At 39.0% G+C, this 15,254-nt stretch overlaps 1 protein-coding gene across 1 annotated transcript in view; it reads left to right on the top strand.

Annotated features, from left to right (window-relative positions):
- The window catches only part of Dhc1 (Dynein heavy chain 1), a 443,578-nt gene that overhangs the window by 241,345 nt on the left and 186,979 nt on the right, over window positions 1-15,254 (top strand). The window contains exons 39-41 of the mRNA XM_068227758.1: window positions 1,944-2,092; window positions 6,671-6,840; window positions 13,779-14,005. Of these exons, the coding sequence (XP_068083859.1) occupies window positions 1,944-2,092; window positions 6,671-6,840; window positions 13,779-14,005 (546 nt within the window). The remainder of the gene's footprint in view (window positions 1-1,943; window positions 2,093-6,670; window positions 6,841-13,778; window positions 14,006-15,254) is intronic.

The following is a 15,254-nucleotide window of genomic DNA, read 5'->3' as shown; positions in this document are numbered from 1 at the left end:
ACTATACATGCATTGAGTAAGGACAAAATGTACTGATCCAGAGAAGCTGTAACATTTTGGCGAAATAAATGTAACCACTCCGGGGTATATACGGCTACAAGTAATAATTATATTTGCTACCAATGTGCAACCACATTGTTACACACCAACACAAATTAACGCAAAAAATGCAGAAAATTAAAACCATTTGCACTTTAAGCACAGTAAACAAAACTAACAGGTTAACCAACATGACGGCTCCGGAAGTATAACTGGGAAGCGGCTAGGAACCATATCCAGGCGGTGAAAGGTATTGGCAATGCTGAAGAAGCGAAATCAAAGGTGATTCCAATTTAATAAGTTTACTTAACAATTTAGATAAAATTAAAGCACAAATAATCCACAAAATTACACCTCTAAAAATCGAAAATAGTCTCCAAAATAATTACAATTTACCCCGAGGGTAGAATTTCAGTTATTTAACCTTAGGTCTGAACATCTCACACAATGTTCCACTGTTCATGGCGAAACATTTAAATCACCTAATACTGACGGAAAGAAAAAGAAAGTAACATAATACAGTCATAAGTATGTACATGTAAGAAAGGGAAACAACATTTAAGATATTTTTCCTAGTGCAGGGCACCTTTAGGAGGCAGCCCATTCAAAAACACTTCTGAAAAAGGGTGCCCGTCCTAAATGTGAATACTCTAAGATGATGCGGAATAATATTATACAATCATAAGGATAAACGGAAGAAAGAAAATACAACCTTTTAAAAGATAATCTTGGCGCAGAGCACCTTCAGTAGGCAGCCCCTCAAAAACACTTCTGAGAAAGGGTACCCGTCCTAAACGTGAATACTCCAAGATGAAATGGGATAAATGAGACAGCCCCAAGGGGAAATTTACACTTTACAATTACATCGAGAGGCGTTGAATATCTAATTTACAAAATCAAAGAAATGGGAACTGTCTCTTAACACAAATCTGATATGACTTGCCGGAAGGCTAAGTCCTTTTAAGAAAAATTTGGTGACTAAAGGAAAAAATGGGTAAGCTCCGGCAAAAGAAATTAAACGGAACACAACATTTGAAAGATGAAAAACAACTAAGTGCTTACCTGTTGGAGGGGCCAAGAAGACCCGTCACCTGGAGAAGGCAACCTCTCCCTTCAGCGGTCAAAACAGAAAAACGGCTCAGCAGAGCTTGGCGTTAGCCATGAGCTCCTCTCCGGATATTAGGAAATCGTAAAACAACCAATGAGCGTCCAAATTTTCCTTCGTCCGCCAATCACCACTAATTTTATAATGACCAATAGGGGCCCAGGAATAAAATCTGATAAAGAACATCGAGTAGCATCCAGAAACTTCGAAATTGATGCAATATGATGAAACTGGAAACTCCAGGTAACATCCCATCCCAATCTAGCGTGTGTACTACAGTGTGTTTAATAATCATTACATCTTACTTTAATTTTTCACGACAACCAAACAATCTTGAAGCCATATCAAAATTAAATAATTCCAAAATTCATACACAAAAAATACAAACAATAAATAAATACTTGCTATAAAATTCCCCAGTCTTTCAATTCCAAATAATCACTACAATTGAAAATACTAAGTGGATAAATTGTAGCTAGAATAAAATATAACAAAATTGGACACCACCTGTAAAAGATTCACAGGAATAATTAACTCTGTAGAGCATGAAGGTACTCCCTCTCCCAAGGTGACGATCATCAGGCTGACGAGGCTCCAAACTTGCTTTATAACCTTACCTGTTACTGTTTAACCCTGAAATTAAATTTGGGTAGCCTTCCAAGTTCAGCTCTAGGGTTAACAAACTAACAGCAACAAAATCAAAAACCTCAAAGTGAATATTTTTATACTCTATGTTATGGAAACGGATTTCTTAATCAGTAGATTACCTTATTGTTCAAATGAAATTTATTTATTTTAGGTCATACAATGTTGGTAACTTCCTAGAAGATCTCAAGCTGCTGTATCGTTCCTGTGGTGTACAAGGAAAAGGAACAACCTTCATTTTCACTGACTTAGATATCAAAGAAGAGGGCTTTCTAGAATACCTCAACAATATCTTGTCCTCAGGTACTGTATCAGTTCATAAAATCAAAAATTAAAACCTGATTTCTTAGAGATGATGTTTCCACAATACTTAAACTGTGTACTATTAAGTTCATTTTTCTGATTTGAACTTTGTTGTTGTTTTATTTTCTTTATGTAAATATATGCTAATATATTTAATTTCAGAAGTAATTATAGGTATACTCCCTGCATGATGGTGAATATCTGCAAGTCGAAATGATTGAATTAGAAATTCTGATTGAAATAAAAGTTGAATACCAGTGTGTGAGTTCTGTGAAAATTTACTTACTGCTGTGGGGTGGTTGAGATGTTTGCTGCTTGGCTGTCTGTCACGTATTGTACCTTGTACGTCTGATAATATTGTCGGCTGTTGTGAAGGGGTTGTAGGGTTGTGTGGGGAAAGCCTTGTTGTGTGTATGGGCGGGGCCGGGCGTGTCCGCTGTCTGCGCTATGGCTTGCGTATGACGCAAAATAGAAGGAATATTCTTCTGTGTAGATTTGTCGATGACGTATTCATCGTCATCGACAACAGAATAACCAACGATAATATTATATTAGACAAAATAAATGCCATGGACACGCATATACAATTCACTAAAGAATCTGAGAATAATTGTAAGCTAAACTATCTTGATCTGACGATTACTAGGCATGAAAAACACCTGACCTTCAAAATTTACCGTAAACCCACTCACACAATAAATACTATAAAGACGGACTCCGTTCATCCTGACTCCCATAAGAAAGCAGCATACCAAAGCATGATTTACTGAGTCTTTAATTTACCGTTATCAAAAACAGACCTCAACGAAGAGTTACAATTAATTCATGAAATAGCCAGAAAAAATGGTTATAAAAAAGAGATGATAAATTCCATTATTCGTAAGATCGAATCCCGACCCAAAACTACACTGCTGAAACCAGATAAACCTAGAAAAGATTACGCAACTTTTACTTTTAATAACACGTGTATATATTCTCTATCTAATGTCTTTAAGAAGCATAATCTTAAAATAGCTTTCAGAACTACACATAACAGCAGGCATATTATACATAATACCAAATCAGTCAACAATAACAACAAATATTTTCAATCAGGAGTATATCGAATTAGATGTAACAACTGCCTAACAAGTTACATAGGGCGTACTGGAAGAAATTTTGCGATAAGGTATAATGAACATATCAACACTATTAAGCATAATCATTTCTCTGCAATAGGACAGCACATGCACGATTATAAACATAATTTTACGGATATAGATAATGATCTGAAAATATTAAATACAAATCCGAAAGGCCCTTTGCTTAATATATACGAAGAATTATACGTAACATTTGATCAATATACAAATCCCAATTACAATATTAACGAACTAACTGAGAAAACTAACATTTTATTTAATAAAATTATCCCAATTGTAAAGAATGATTACATCAGATTAGTCAACAAACAGCGTCATATGCAAGCCATAGCACAGACAGCGGACATGCCCGGCCCCGCCCATACACACAACAAGGCTTCCCCCACACACCCCTCCAACCCCTTCACAACAGCCGACAACATTATCAGAAGTACAAGGTACAGTACGTGACAGACAGCCAAGCAGCAAACATCTCAACCAACCCACAGCTGTAAGTAAATTTTCACAGAACTCACACACTAGTATTCAACTTTTATTTCAATCAGAATTTCTAATTCAATTTCGACTTGCAGATATTCACCATCATAAGTGTTGTGATTATTGGGATTTGATTATTTGGACTCGGAAGACGGCGATGAATTGTGTATGTAAAGTATTTATTCAATTGTTTGTTTTGGTTTCTCCTCAGTATGTGAATTTTGGAATTGTTTAATTTGTTTGAAGTCGATATGATTTTAAAATTATTTGATTGTCATGGTAATTCTGGTGCATCCTGTACCACACGCGCCACATCGGCGTGGGAGATTTCCGGTTTCGTAAAGTTGCACAAATTTCGTAATTTCTAGAGGCTTCCTAAATGTTCTTTGTCAGTACTATTTTTTTCTGCGCTCCTATTGGAGAAAATAAAAGGAAATGTGATTGGTAGGTGAAGGAAAACATCGTACGCTCATTGGCCGTGGTAGGATTTCATAATTTCCGGGGAGAAGCGTTGTCGCTGGAGCCTTGCTCTGCGAGGGCGTCTTTTCTGTTTGACCACTGAAGGGAGCGGTCACCTTCCAAGGTACGGGTCTTCTTGGCCCCACCATCCGGTAAGCACCGATTATTTTCTTTTTAACTTTTCAGGTATTCAGTTTCAGATGTAGTGTTTCATTTAATTTATCTTGCCGGAGCGTACCCGTGTTTCCTTCTGCTTCCAAATGTTATCATTATGACTTAGCCGTTTCGGTAAGTCACCTCACTTTGTTAAGAGATAGTTCCCGTTTGTTGTTTTGTAAATTAAATGTTATACGCCTTTCGAAGTAATCTTTATAAGTAAATTTTTTTTTTTTTTCTCGGGACTATCTCATTCATTCCGCTTCATCGTGGATTATTCATCTTTAGGTCGGATACCCTTTCTCAGAAGTGTTTTTGAGGGGGCTACCCACCGAAGATGCTCTGCTCCATGATTATACATAAATATTTTTCTCCTTAGATGTATCTTTTCACTTTAGTATAACGTTACCTTCCTTTAATTTATTTCAAATTGTTTTGGGTTTTTAAAGGTAACGCCACGACAGTGGAACGTCATGTGTGATGTTCCGGTGTAAAAGAAATTTAATAACTAAATGCTACCCTCATGTAAACTGTAAATTGTAATCGTTGTTGAAATTATGCCGTCAGAATTTTAATGGTATATTGGCTATTGTTTTATATATGAAATTGAATCTAAATTGTTAAGTAAAGTTTAGGATTACATTGACTTCGCTTCTTCAGTATTACCAATACCTTCCACCGCCTGGATATGGTTCCCAGCCGCTTCCCGGTTATCCTTTCTTAATAGTCATGTTGGTTAAACTGTTTGTTTATTTCCTGTGATTAATGTGCTTGCAAATTTAGTTTCGTACATGTTGACATGCCTAGTGTACAGTACTTTTAGTGAAAGCTTTACGGTAGCAAACATTTTCTCTTCATTAAACCTATTAATTGTAACCTTACCCTTTGGAGAGGTTGCAGTATGGTAGCAGAGCGACATACTCATCACGTTAAAGAAAAGACGAACTCATATTAGTTCTTACATATGTACATTGAGTGTAATAAGAGCAATTAATTTTTGTAATTGTAACTATGTAAAACATTGAATTCTTAGCATGGGTATAACCACTATAAAATTGTTGAATTCTAGAGTATGTCATTAGCTCTCAATATGAGGCATAGTATGTAAATGCAATTTTAGCGTAGCTGAGGATGACCTTCTGAGAGGTTGAAACCGGTCCTACATGTGATAATAAAATAGTATTGATTAGGTGGAACTTTTCTTTCATTTATGACTTATGGTGACTATCAATACGGAACAAAAATGAAATTTATCAATCAAGACATCCTTTCTTTTGCAGAATTTTCAAAGTCTGCAAAGGATGTGCTTTGGCAATATTGACGACCTTTATTCTGGTTCATATTTGTCCAATGAATAATCTTCAAGTTCTTCAGGAAGATTAAAGAATAAGAAGGAATTAGCACATCTTAAAATTCCTTTCTCCTTCTTCTCTTCACCTTTTTTCTTTTAATTCCTCCTAGCTTGTATCCCGCGAGCGTGCATTTTCCGCATTGCAGAGATAGTAGTTACAGTGTTGATAACTTCATTCATATCCATCACTGTCTTTTCACTTACAAGCATTTTCTCATCATACATTTGTAGTGTATTTTCTTAAAGTTCTTGTCCTATAGCTGCACGAGGTATTGTAGCTGAAGATTCTGATGCAATCAAATTATTTTCAGCGAGCAATCATAAGTCAACATGAACTAAAGTGGACTTTCTTATTTTCAATCGCATGGTGACCCATACATTCCCTCTTTTCGCCTTAGTTAGGAAAAACCCAGGACATGGAGAACTTTTGTATTTAGGTGCAGCTGCATATTGATAGTAGGTAAAAACTGTAGTCTCATAATGAATATTTCTTGGAAGAATCACAGCACTTACTTTCAAAATTTTGATTCTAGACACAATATTCTGTATAAAATACTACAAAAATACTTCAATTTGAAAATATATTTGGAAAATAATGTTAGATATTTAAAAAGTTTTGTGAATCTTTTAAGAAAATATGCGATACTGATACTGAATAAAATTCATGAAATACTTATTCAAGTAAAAGTGCATGGATGGAGAATTAAACCCTAAACATTGTGATTTTGAAACTAGAACGCTGCTGTTTCAGCCACCCAATGGGTTGTAAGTGAGAAACACTTTTTAATGTGTAAGCTGCTAATAATATATGGAAGCATTTCATTTCGAGACTGACTGACCAGTGTGCCCTAACATTTTAATATAACACCACCTTGAGGGGACACTACCATTACAACTGCTCCCTAAGTTAATTTCCCAGGTAGTATGAATATCATATTTGATCAGTGTAATTTAAAACTGGGATGTCATAGAATAATCTCTGTTTTGTCACAGGAGTCATATCAAATCTCTTCACGAGGGATGAACAATCTGAAATAATTTCTGAGCTGACACCTGTCATGAAGCGTGAGAATCCCAAACGATCACTGAACCAGGAACTGGTCATGGAATACTTCCTCAACCGCACCTGCCAGAACCTGCATGTTGTGTTCTGCTTCTCACCTGTAGGTATAATTTTCTATCTCAGGAACTGATATACTCTGCAGGGCTTTCACTAAAAGACTGAGATGCAAATGTTTAATTAAGTGATAAATTGATTTATGCAGATGAGCAATTTACGAGGGTAATTCCAAAAATAAGGTCTCCTATTGTTTTATAAATACAGAACTCTGTTCGTGTGGCTGTTGGTCACAATATTGTGAAGAGTGTTTTCCGCGCTCGCATATAAACATTCGCATGCCGCGCTGAGGCACTCAGGCTTGGCTTGGCAGCGGTTGAGAATGGAGCTCCCGTTGGATGTTACCACCAAGTGCAAAGTGCGCGCAGTTATTCGGTTTTTGAATGCAAAAGGTACTGAACTGATTGAAATCCATTGCCAATTGACGGAAGTGTATGGTGAGTCATGCATGGATGTCAAAAATGTTCGAAGTGGTGTAGAGAGTTTGCAGCCGATCAGACTGAAATTCACGATGAACGAACAAAGGAGTGGGAGACCGTCAACTTCGGTCGAGACAGTCATGTAGGTTGAGCAAATCATGTGTGAAGATTGGCAGATCACCCTGGATGATCTCTGCACTTTGGTTCCTGAGGTTTCCCGAAGTGCCGCTCACAACTTCCTGAACAGCATGGTGGTGAGCTGGTATGACATGGGCATACAAGAACTGTCACAGCGTCTACAAAAATGCACCGACCGAAATGTTGATTATGTAGAAAAATAGCTAAATGTTCAAGTTGGAAAATGATGTAAACCATTGTAGAAATAAACAGGTCTATGTATTTATTAAAAAAAATAGGAGACCTTATTTTTGGGATTACCTTCGTAGCCAGTGTAGAAATACTCTAGAAATAAAATGTCACTTTTAAAATGTTGATTGTTGAAATATATAACAATAAACCAGGTTAAAGAAGATAGTTTATGAAAGTAGTGACTTGATAATTCTCTGATATTTGAGCTCCTTATACACTCATGTTCATAAGAAACAGAACACCTTGAAAGACTAAGAGATAGGAAGTTCATAATCACAGGACATGTTCATCAGTATGTTCTACAGAAACAATTAGCATTTCAGTCACCTAGGTTCAGTATGTGTCCTGTTGCCTAGTAGGCACTGGGTCCTCCAAGGGCACTGATAACTTGTTCCATGCGTGATGGCATCAACACTTACAAGGTGCGAAATGCATCCTGGGGTATAACCATCCATGCAGCATTCACCTGGTTCCACCATTCATCTTTGGTGGTTGGCATTGGGTCACAGCGCCGCACCCGTCGTTTCACCATATCCCATACATTTTCAACTGGCAACAAGTCCCGTGATCAGGCGAGCCAGGGCAACAGTTTGACATCCTGTGACAACAGGAAGGCACATGTTCGTGCAACAACATGTGGTCGCGCATTGTCCTGCTGAAATACGGCGTCTGGGTGTCGTACAGAAAAGGTATGTCTACGGGTCGCAGGTTGTCATTCACGTATGTCAAACTGGTCACAGTGCCCTGAACACGCACCAGCTGTGATTTGTGAATGTACCCGATAACACCCCACACCATAAGGCCTTAAGTTGGCACTGTATGTCTTGTGCGAATGCAGTCATTGTGATGCCTCTCCTCCTGTCTGCAGTGAACTAAAATGCGTCCATCATTTTCAAACAAACAGAACCTGGATTCGTCTGAAAACACAATCTGCTGCCATTCCTGTCCCCAGTGACGTCGTTCCATACACCATTGCAGTCTAGCATGTTTATGCACATTAGTCAAAGGTAGGTGGAGAATTGGAAGATGCGCTGGTAACCCAGACCATAATAAATGGCGACGGACTGTCACTCCTGATAGTGTCTGATGTGTTACACTGTTACTCTGTTGCACCAGAGCCGAGAAGGAAGTGAATCTGTCCTGCAGTGCCATTCGGATGAGGTATTGATCTTCTCAGGGGGTGGTCTTGGTGGTGTGACCAGACCTATCTTGTCGTGTTCTACAGCCTTCTGTGAACAATTTTGTACACACCTGTTGCACTGTGGACCCACTTTATTCCACAAAAGCAGCAATTTACCAATGGATAGATCACATTCTCTCATGCCAATAAAGCACCCTCTTTCAAATTCACTCATTTGACATTATGGTTCTAGCATACGTCTGCGAGGCATCCTGCATGTCTGCTCAGGTCACACTGATCCATTACCTTTGGTTTATAGCAACAACGAAAGCCGCAGGCACATTTTACCAGTCGGTGGTGGTGTGCCGAGATATCGATGTGGACCTTGAACCTGAGGTCTGACATGGTTCAGATACTAATTATTTCTTCAAAACACACTAATGCATATGTCCTGTGAATTTGAAATTCCTATATTTCAAGGTGTTCTGGTTTTTATGAACATGAGTGTATATTTGAGTTGTTTTGTATTTTAAATATTGTGTCTGTGTGTGTGCGTGCGTGTGTGCGTTTTTTTGTTTTTTTTTAATACTCTGTACAGTTTATTCTAATCTTGTGTTCATGTTTTTCTTTTGATATTGGTTGTGGATTTTGATACATACATTTTGGGTCAGGAAGGCTTGGGAGTAAGAACACACGATGCTCGACTATGTGGTATGTAATACCAATATAAATGGTCCGTTATTGGACATTATAAATTTTCCAGCTAACTCATTCCTGGATGCCAGCGTTTCACCCCAGTGTGCTAAGTTGGGCTCTTCAATTGGTACATAGCACACCTACCAAGATGCATGGCCAGTGCATACCATGGAGGTATCATCATCATCATCATCATCAAATACTTTCATTCCCCACCCTGAAGGGGTGGGGCGGACCACCTAGAGGAAGTTGGGTAGAGGATGTGAGAAATTAAGGAGATGGAAGGGGAATTTATGGCCATTGGGTTAAGTTTTATTGAACTTCATGACTGATTACAATATTGTTTAGACATAGGTACATAATTAAATACTGTATATAAAAGTAGATAAAGACAAAGACAAGTGCATGTATAACAGAGATGCAAAGAAGGGATGGTTTAAACGGGGGTGCAAGGGGTAATGTGGAGGGCAAGGATATATAATAAGGATGAGATGTTAACAAGTGAAGTGAGTAGTAGACGGAGGAGGTTTGAGGTAGGTGGTGGTGGTGAAAAGTAACTGAGTGAGGGTCGATATAAACGGATATGTGGACTAAATGGTTGGGGAGGAGGGGCAGGCCGGGGATGTCGTCGGGGTGTGGTATAGCGGTGAAAGGTTAAGGAGGAGAACGAGACGGTTCAACACAATGGTGGCGGCCGTAAAGATGTATCCCGCAGTCAATGAGGCGTTGAGTGGCTTCGGGAGTTGGAAGGTGAAGTCTTACTAAGGATATAGGGCCATCTGCATTGTGAATCCTAAACGCCCTTCTCACTGGGAGTCCTGCCTGGTGGAGTTCATGGGCTATAACTTCAGGTAAAATACTAGGGTTCACGCCGCAAAAAACGCAGGTGTAGAGGGTATTGCAGTCGGGCGGCAGTGGTGACAATGGTGGACGTGCTGTGTCGGCTGAAGGAGTGGTGGCAGTTTCCTCTCCAGGCGGCTGTAGTGAAGCATTTTGTGGACTAGGTTGATGAGGGGTGGGATGGATGGGGAGAGAAGACTTCAGAAGGGGAGAAGAATGGGACATAACTGTAGTGATTATAAGAACGTTGGGGGAAGTGCGAGCAGAGGTAGTGGTAGTGGTAGTAGTGGTGGTGGGAACAGGGGTGGTGTAGGTGGAGGACGAAGTCTGTGGTAGTGGTATCCATGGAGGTGACATTGTTATAGCGAGGGGCTTAAAAGCGTCTTCAAAGTACGGCGGACAAGATTCCACTTGATGCATGGAGCTGGATAAGTACACACCGGCGTGGATCAATTGCTGTATGGCGTCTTCTGTGAGTAGTTGTAGAAGGACCCGACATGTTGGGATAAAGTTGTCCTGTACCCGAGATACATTTGTAACTGGGATGCAGTTAATGTGAAAGAAGTGGAGGAGATCTTCTTCAGAATAGGTGAGATCAACATCGTGGACAATGCAGTTTGGCATGATGGGAAGGCCAACTTCCAGGTTGGTGTCAGCCTGTTTGCTTTGTTAGTTTGGTGGGGTGCAAAAGTAGAGGTGTGGCGTCACCTGGCCGATCAAAAAGAAGTGGAGATGTTGGGAAGTGTTGAGTAGTCCACTTTAGAGACATTGATGAAAGACGACGTGTGTGTGTGTCCCCCTTGGAGGCCACTGCGCAGGCTACTGGGAGCCACCAGCAGTGCCAATGCACTTTGAGAGTCTACGGTTCATTACCAAAAATTGATGCCTGCCTGGCCATCAGATGATATAGGTGTTGATTCCCATAGGGAACCTGAAATATTTGTCCCGAATGAGTAAATTTACAATATCAATATAAATGGTTCGTTATTGGACATTATAAATTTTCCAGCTATCTCATTTCTGGTTGCCAGCATTTCGCCCCAGTGTGCTAAGTTGGGCTCTTCAGTTGGTATATAGCACACCCACTAAGACGCATGGCTAGTGCATACCGTGGAGGCCACTGCGAGGATACTTGGAACCACCGGCAGTGCCAATGTACTTTGAGAGACTCTGTCTCATTACCAAAAACTGATGTCTGCCTGGCCATCAGATGATATACTGTAGTTAGCTGGAAAATTGATAATGTCCAATAACGGACCATTTATATTGGTATTATAAATTTACTCATTCGGAACAAATATTTCAAGTTCCCTACGGTCGGTCGGTCGGTCGGTCGGTCGGCCGGCTGAATGCATGCACCAAGCAACCCTATGAACGATATTTTCACACCATTCATACCAGGGACTGGCTGCATAAAGAATGGTATTACTACCATCACTTATACCTCAGTCACTTTCACATTGTCAAAGCCAAGGATGAGACTGGGACAGGTCAATGAAAGTAACAAATTTATCCTAGCCCATACCAGAAGACATAGTGCACTGTAAACACTACATCTTGCCAGCAAAGGCATAAATAATAATAATAATAATAATAATAATAACTAACCGAGCTCGATAGCTGCAGTCGCTTAAGTGCAGCCAGTATCCAGTATTCGGGAGATAGTAGGTTCGAACCCCACTGTCGGCAGCCCTGAAAATGGTTTGCCGTGGTTTCCCATTTTCACACCAGGCAAATGCTGGGGCTACACCGTAATTAAAGCCACAGCTGCTTCCTTCCCACTCCTAGCCCTTTCCTGTCCCATCGTCGCCATAAGACCTATCTGTGTCGGTGCGACATAAAGGAACTAGCAAAAAAAAAAATAATAATAACTAAATAATAAGATTAATAATCATCTTACAGCTACCAGTTTTTAGGCCTTCTGAAGAGATAATATTTAGGTTGACTTTGTGCCTATTTTGACATTCTGATTTGCTAGCAGCAAAGCAGAACTCCTCTGGGAGGCTCCTTAAGGCTGCGTTAATGTAGTTAACATTAAGTGATGTGGAGTATGCCATCGGAGGTATTTTTAACATCCCAACAATATTACCATATATACACAAGTATTCCACACCATTGAATAATCCGTGCACCCTAATATATTAGGAGGGATGTTTTTAAATGGCTTTAAATTTGTGTTTTATGTACAATTAATCAATCCTATAGTTCTTCGTAATGATGTACTTGTTTTAAGAAACACATCATAATCTTCCCATGCTCTTTTAAGAAACACATCATAATGTTCACTTGCTGTCATGTGGTTTATTTACCTTCCCCTGATATTAGTAATCAGCTAGTTTCACCTGTGTTGAAATGAGTGTGATGTCTGGTTTTTAAAAGTTGAAAACTTCATAATTGTTCCTTATTGAACTGAGAATCACAATGTTAAAAATAGAGTTAATACACTGATATACAGTTGCACAAACTTATGTTCCAACATGTTTGATTCGGAACCGGTTTTGAGACATATTTGGTGCCATCATCGGCTGATTGAAAGAGCAGGGCAGAACACACATAACACAAAATATATGATAATGTTCACACTCTAAAGGATATATGTAAAAATGTAGCACTTTCATGAAGCACGTTGCTTATGAACTTCAACTGAATATTTCATCACTTCATGGAAGTGCTAAATTTTTACATGATAAATTCTAATGTGATGAAGATGGCACACACACCCAGCCCCCGAGCCATTGTAATTATCCAATGAAGGTTAAAATTCTCGACCTCAACAGGAATCGAACCTGGGACCCTCTGTACCAAAGGCCAGAAAGCAACCATTTAGCCATGGAGCCGGACTCTTTCAAGAATGAAACGCGTCAATCTCTTTTAATTAAGTTGTTTCTTATTCAGATATAATCTATTATTGTATGTTTTCTTTTTCAGGTATTTTCTAAATTTTTATATTTATAAATAAATTAGTTTCAAAAGACTGAAGAACCTAACAGTTATACAAGTTACCAATGTACTCTGCACCTTCAATAACCCTAGGCTTTTCTTTAGCCCTGAAGTGAGTGCTTGTGAGAACATGCAGCCATACTGAATACATGGCTCACACTTCTAACGTGCTACTGACCCCACAAAGACCTAGGCTTGGGGCAACATAGTACCAACCTTATTTCAGTTAATGCGAACGCCCTAATTTTTCTTTGCTAAATTCCATTTTAAAAAAAGAAATCCAGGCAAGAAAATGTGACTGCTTTACTTCAAACACTTGTGGCTTTGCCACAACATTGTCTTCAGAGAAAACGTAGGATTAGAGGAGATATTTTAGAGCATCATTATAAAATTGCATGAAATCTTTAATTTTCTCCTTTCTGAAAATGTCTTATTTTTTAAATGTTTTACTGAAAAATAAAATATTGGACATGTCAGTTTAGCCTGTAATACAGGACTTGTATAATACGGGACAGGTGGTATCCCTAGGAATGCATTAACTTCATAAATATTAGAGCCAACTGAAAAATAAAACTAAACAAAGTGCGGGTTATGTTCCAGGTCGGTGAGAAGTTCCGTAACCGAGCCATGCGCTTCCCAGCTCTAGTGTCAGGTTGCACCATTGACTGGTTCCAACCCTGGCCCAAGGATGCGCTGGTGCTAGTCGCCAAACATTTCCTCACCGAGTTTGAGATCGCCTGCACAGATCAAGTGAAGGAGGAGCTGGTGAATGCGTTGGGCTCAATACAAGATGTAGTCGCCACTACCAGCGTGGAGTATTTCCAGAGGTATAACAGAGAATCACCAAATATATGTGCAACAGTCATACACCTGAGTTACTGTATTTTCAGAACTAAGTACATAACAGTTTATACTATCAAAGTGAATTTAGAAGTGAAACTTCAAGAGCCATTCAAATGGAGATGCGGAAGTTCTTTTACTGTATATCCTGATTCTTTGAGGGAATGTAATTTCTTTTCTTCCTTCATCTGTCATGAAACTGATGCCATTGATGTCATTTTCTGTTAAATTGAATCATTTTATACCACTATACAGCTATGCCTTATCATTTTTTAAAGATATCAATAAAGGTCACATTGTCACAGCATAATCCAATACAAAATTTTAAGTTGAATATTAGAATATATGATATTTAGTTCAGAAATGTTACAGATCTCTTCAAATGGTTATGAGAGTATTTAGGGATTGTAGTAAGGATGTAAAGGTCGTCGCCATAAGATCTATCTGTGTCGGTGCGACGTAAAATCACTAGCAACGAAAAAAAGAAAAAAAAGGATGTAAAGGAGAGAGTGTATAAGTCTCTGGTAAGATTGCATTTGGAGTATGGCTCCAGTGTATGGGACCCTCACAAGGATTACTTGACACGAGAAGTAGGAAAAATTCAAAGGAAAGCAACACGATTTGTTCTGGGTGATATCCGACAAAGTAGTAGTGTTACTAAAATGTTGCAAACTTTGGGCTGGAAAGACTTGGGAGTAAGGAGACAAGATGCTTGGCTATATGGTATGTTTTGAGCTGTCAGTAGTGAGTTGATGTGGAATGACATAAGTAGAAGAATAAGCTTGAGTGGAGGTTTTAAAAGTAAGAAAGATATTATATTATTTTATTAATACAACTTCCCCCATGAGGAGGCTGCCACAAGGACAAAGTATATCAACTACACAGTATTTTGTCTTCTAAGTTTGCTAATATACCAGATAGAAATACCCATCACAAGGCTCAGGAATAAGTTTAGAACGAATTTGGAATGTGGCATGATGTATAGTTCTTCAAGTGTTATATAGATGGTTGCGTAGTATGGTTACTGAACCTCGTATTGCGGCGATAACACAAATTTATGTGGAATCCAAACCACAAGGACAAAGCTTTTCATTTAAAAAATCCCTCATGCATTGTCTAAGGATTTAAACCACAGCCACATTGGAGGGAAGCCAATGACTATATCACTTGGCTGTCTCACCCCCTTTCTGACTGTTTATGTGAAGTAGTGTTAGCATGAATATGAATATGCTCGCA

The sequence above is a fragment of the Anabrus simplex genome, chromosome 5 (genome assembly GCF_040414725.1).
Source record: "Anabrus simplex isolate iqAnaSimp1 chromosome 5, ASM4041472v1, whole genome shotgun sequence".
In the NCBI taxonomy this organism is placed as follows: Eukaryota; Metazoa; Arthropoda; class Insecta; order Orthoptera; family Tettigoniidae; genus Anabrus; species Anabrus simplex.
This window is presented reverse-complemented; position numbering and strand designations above follow the sequence as displayed.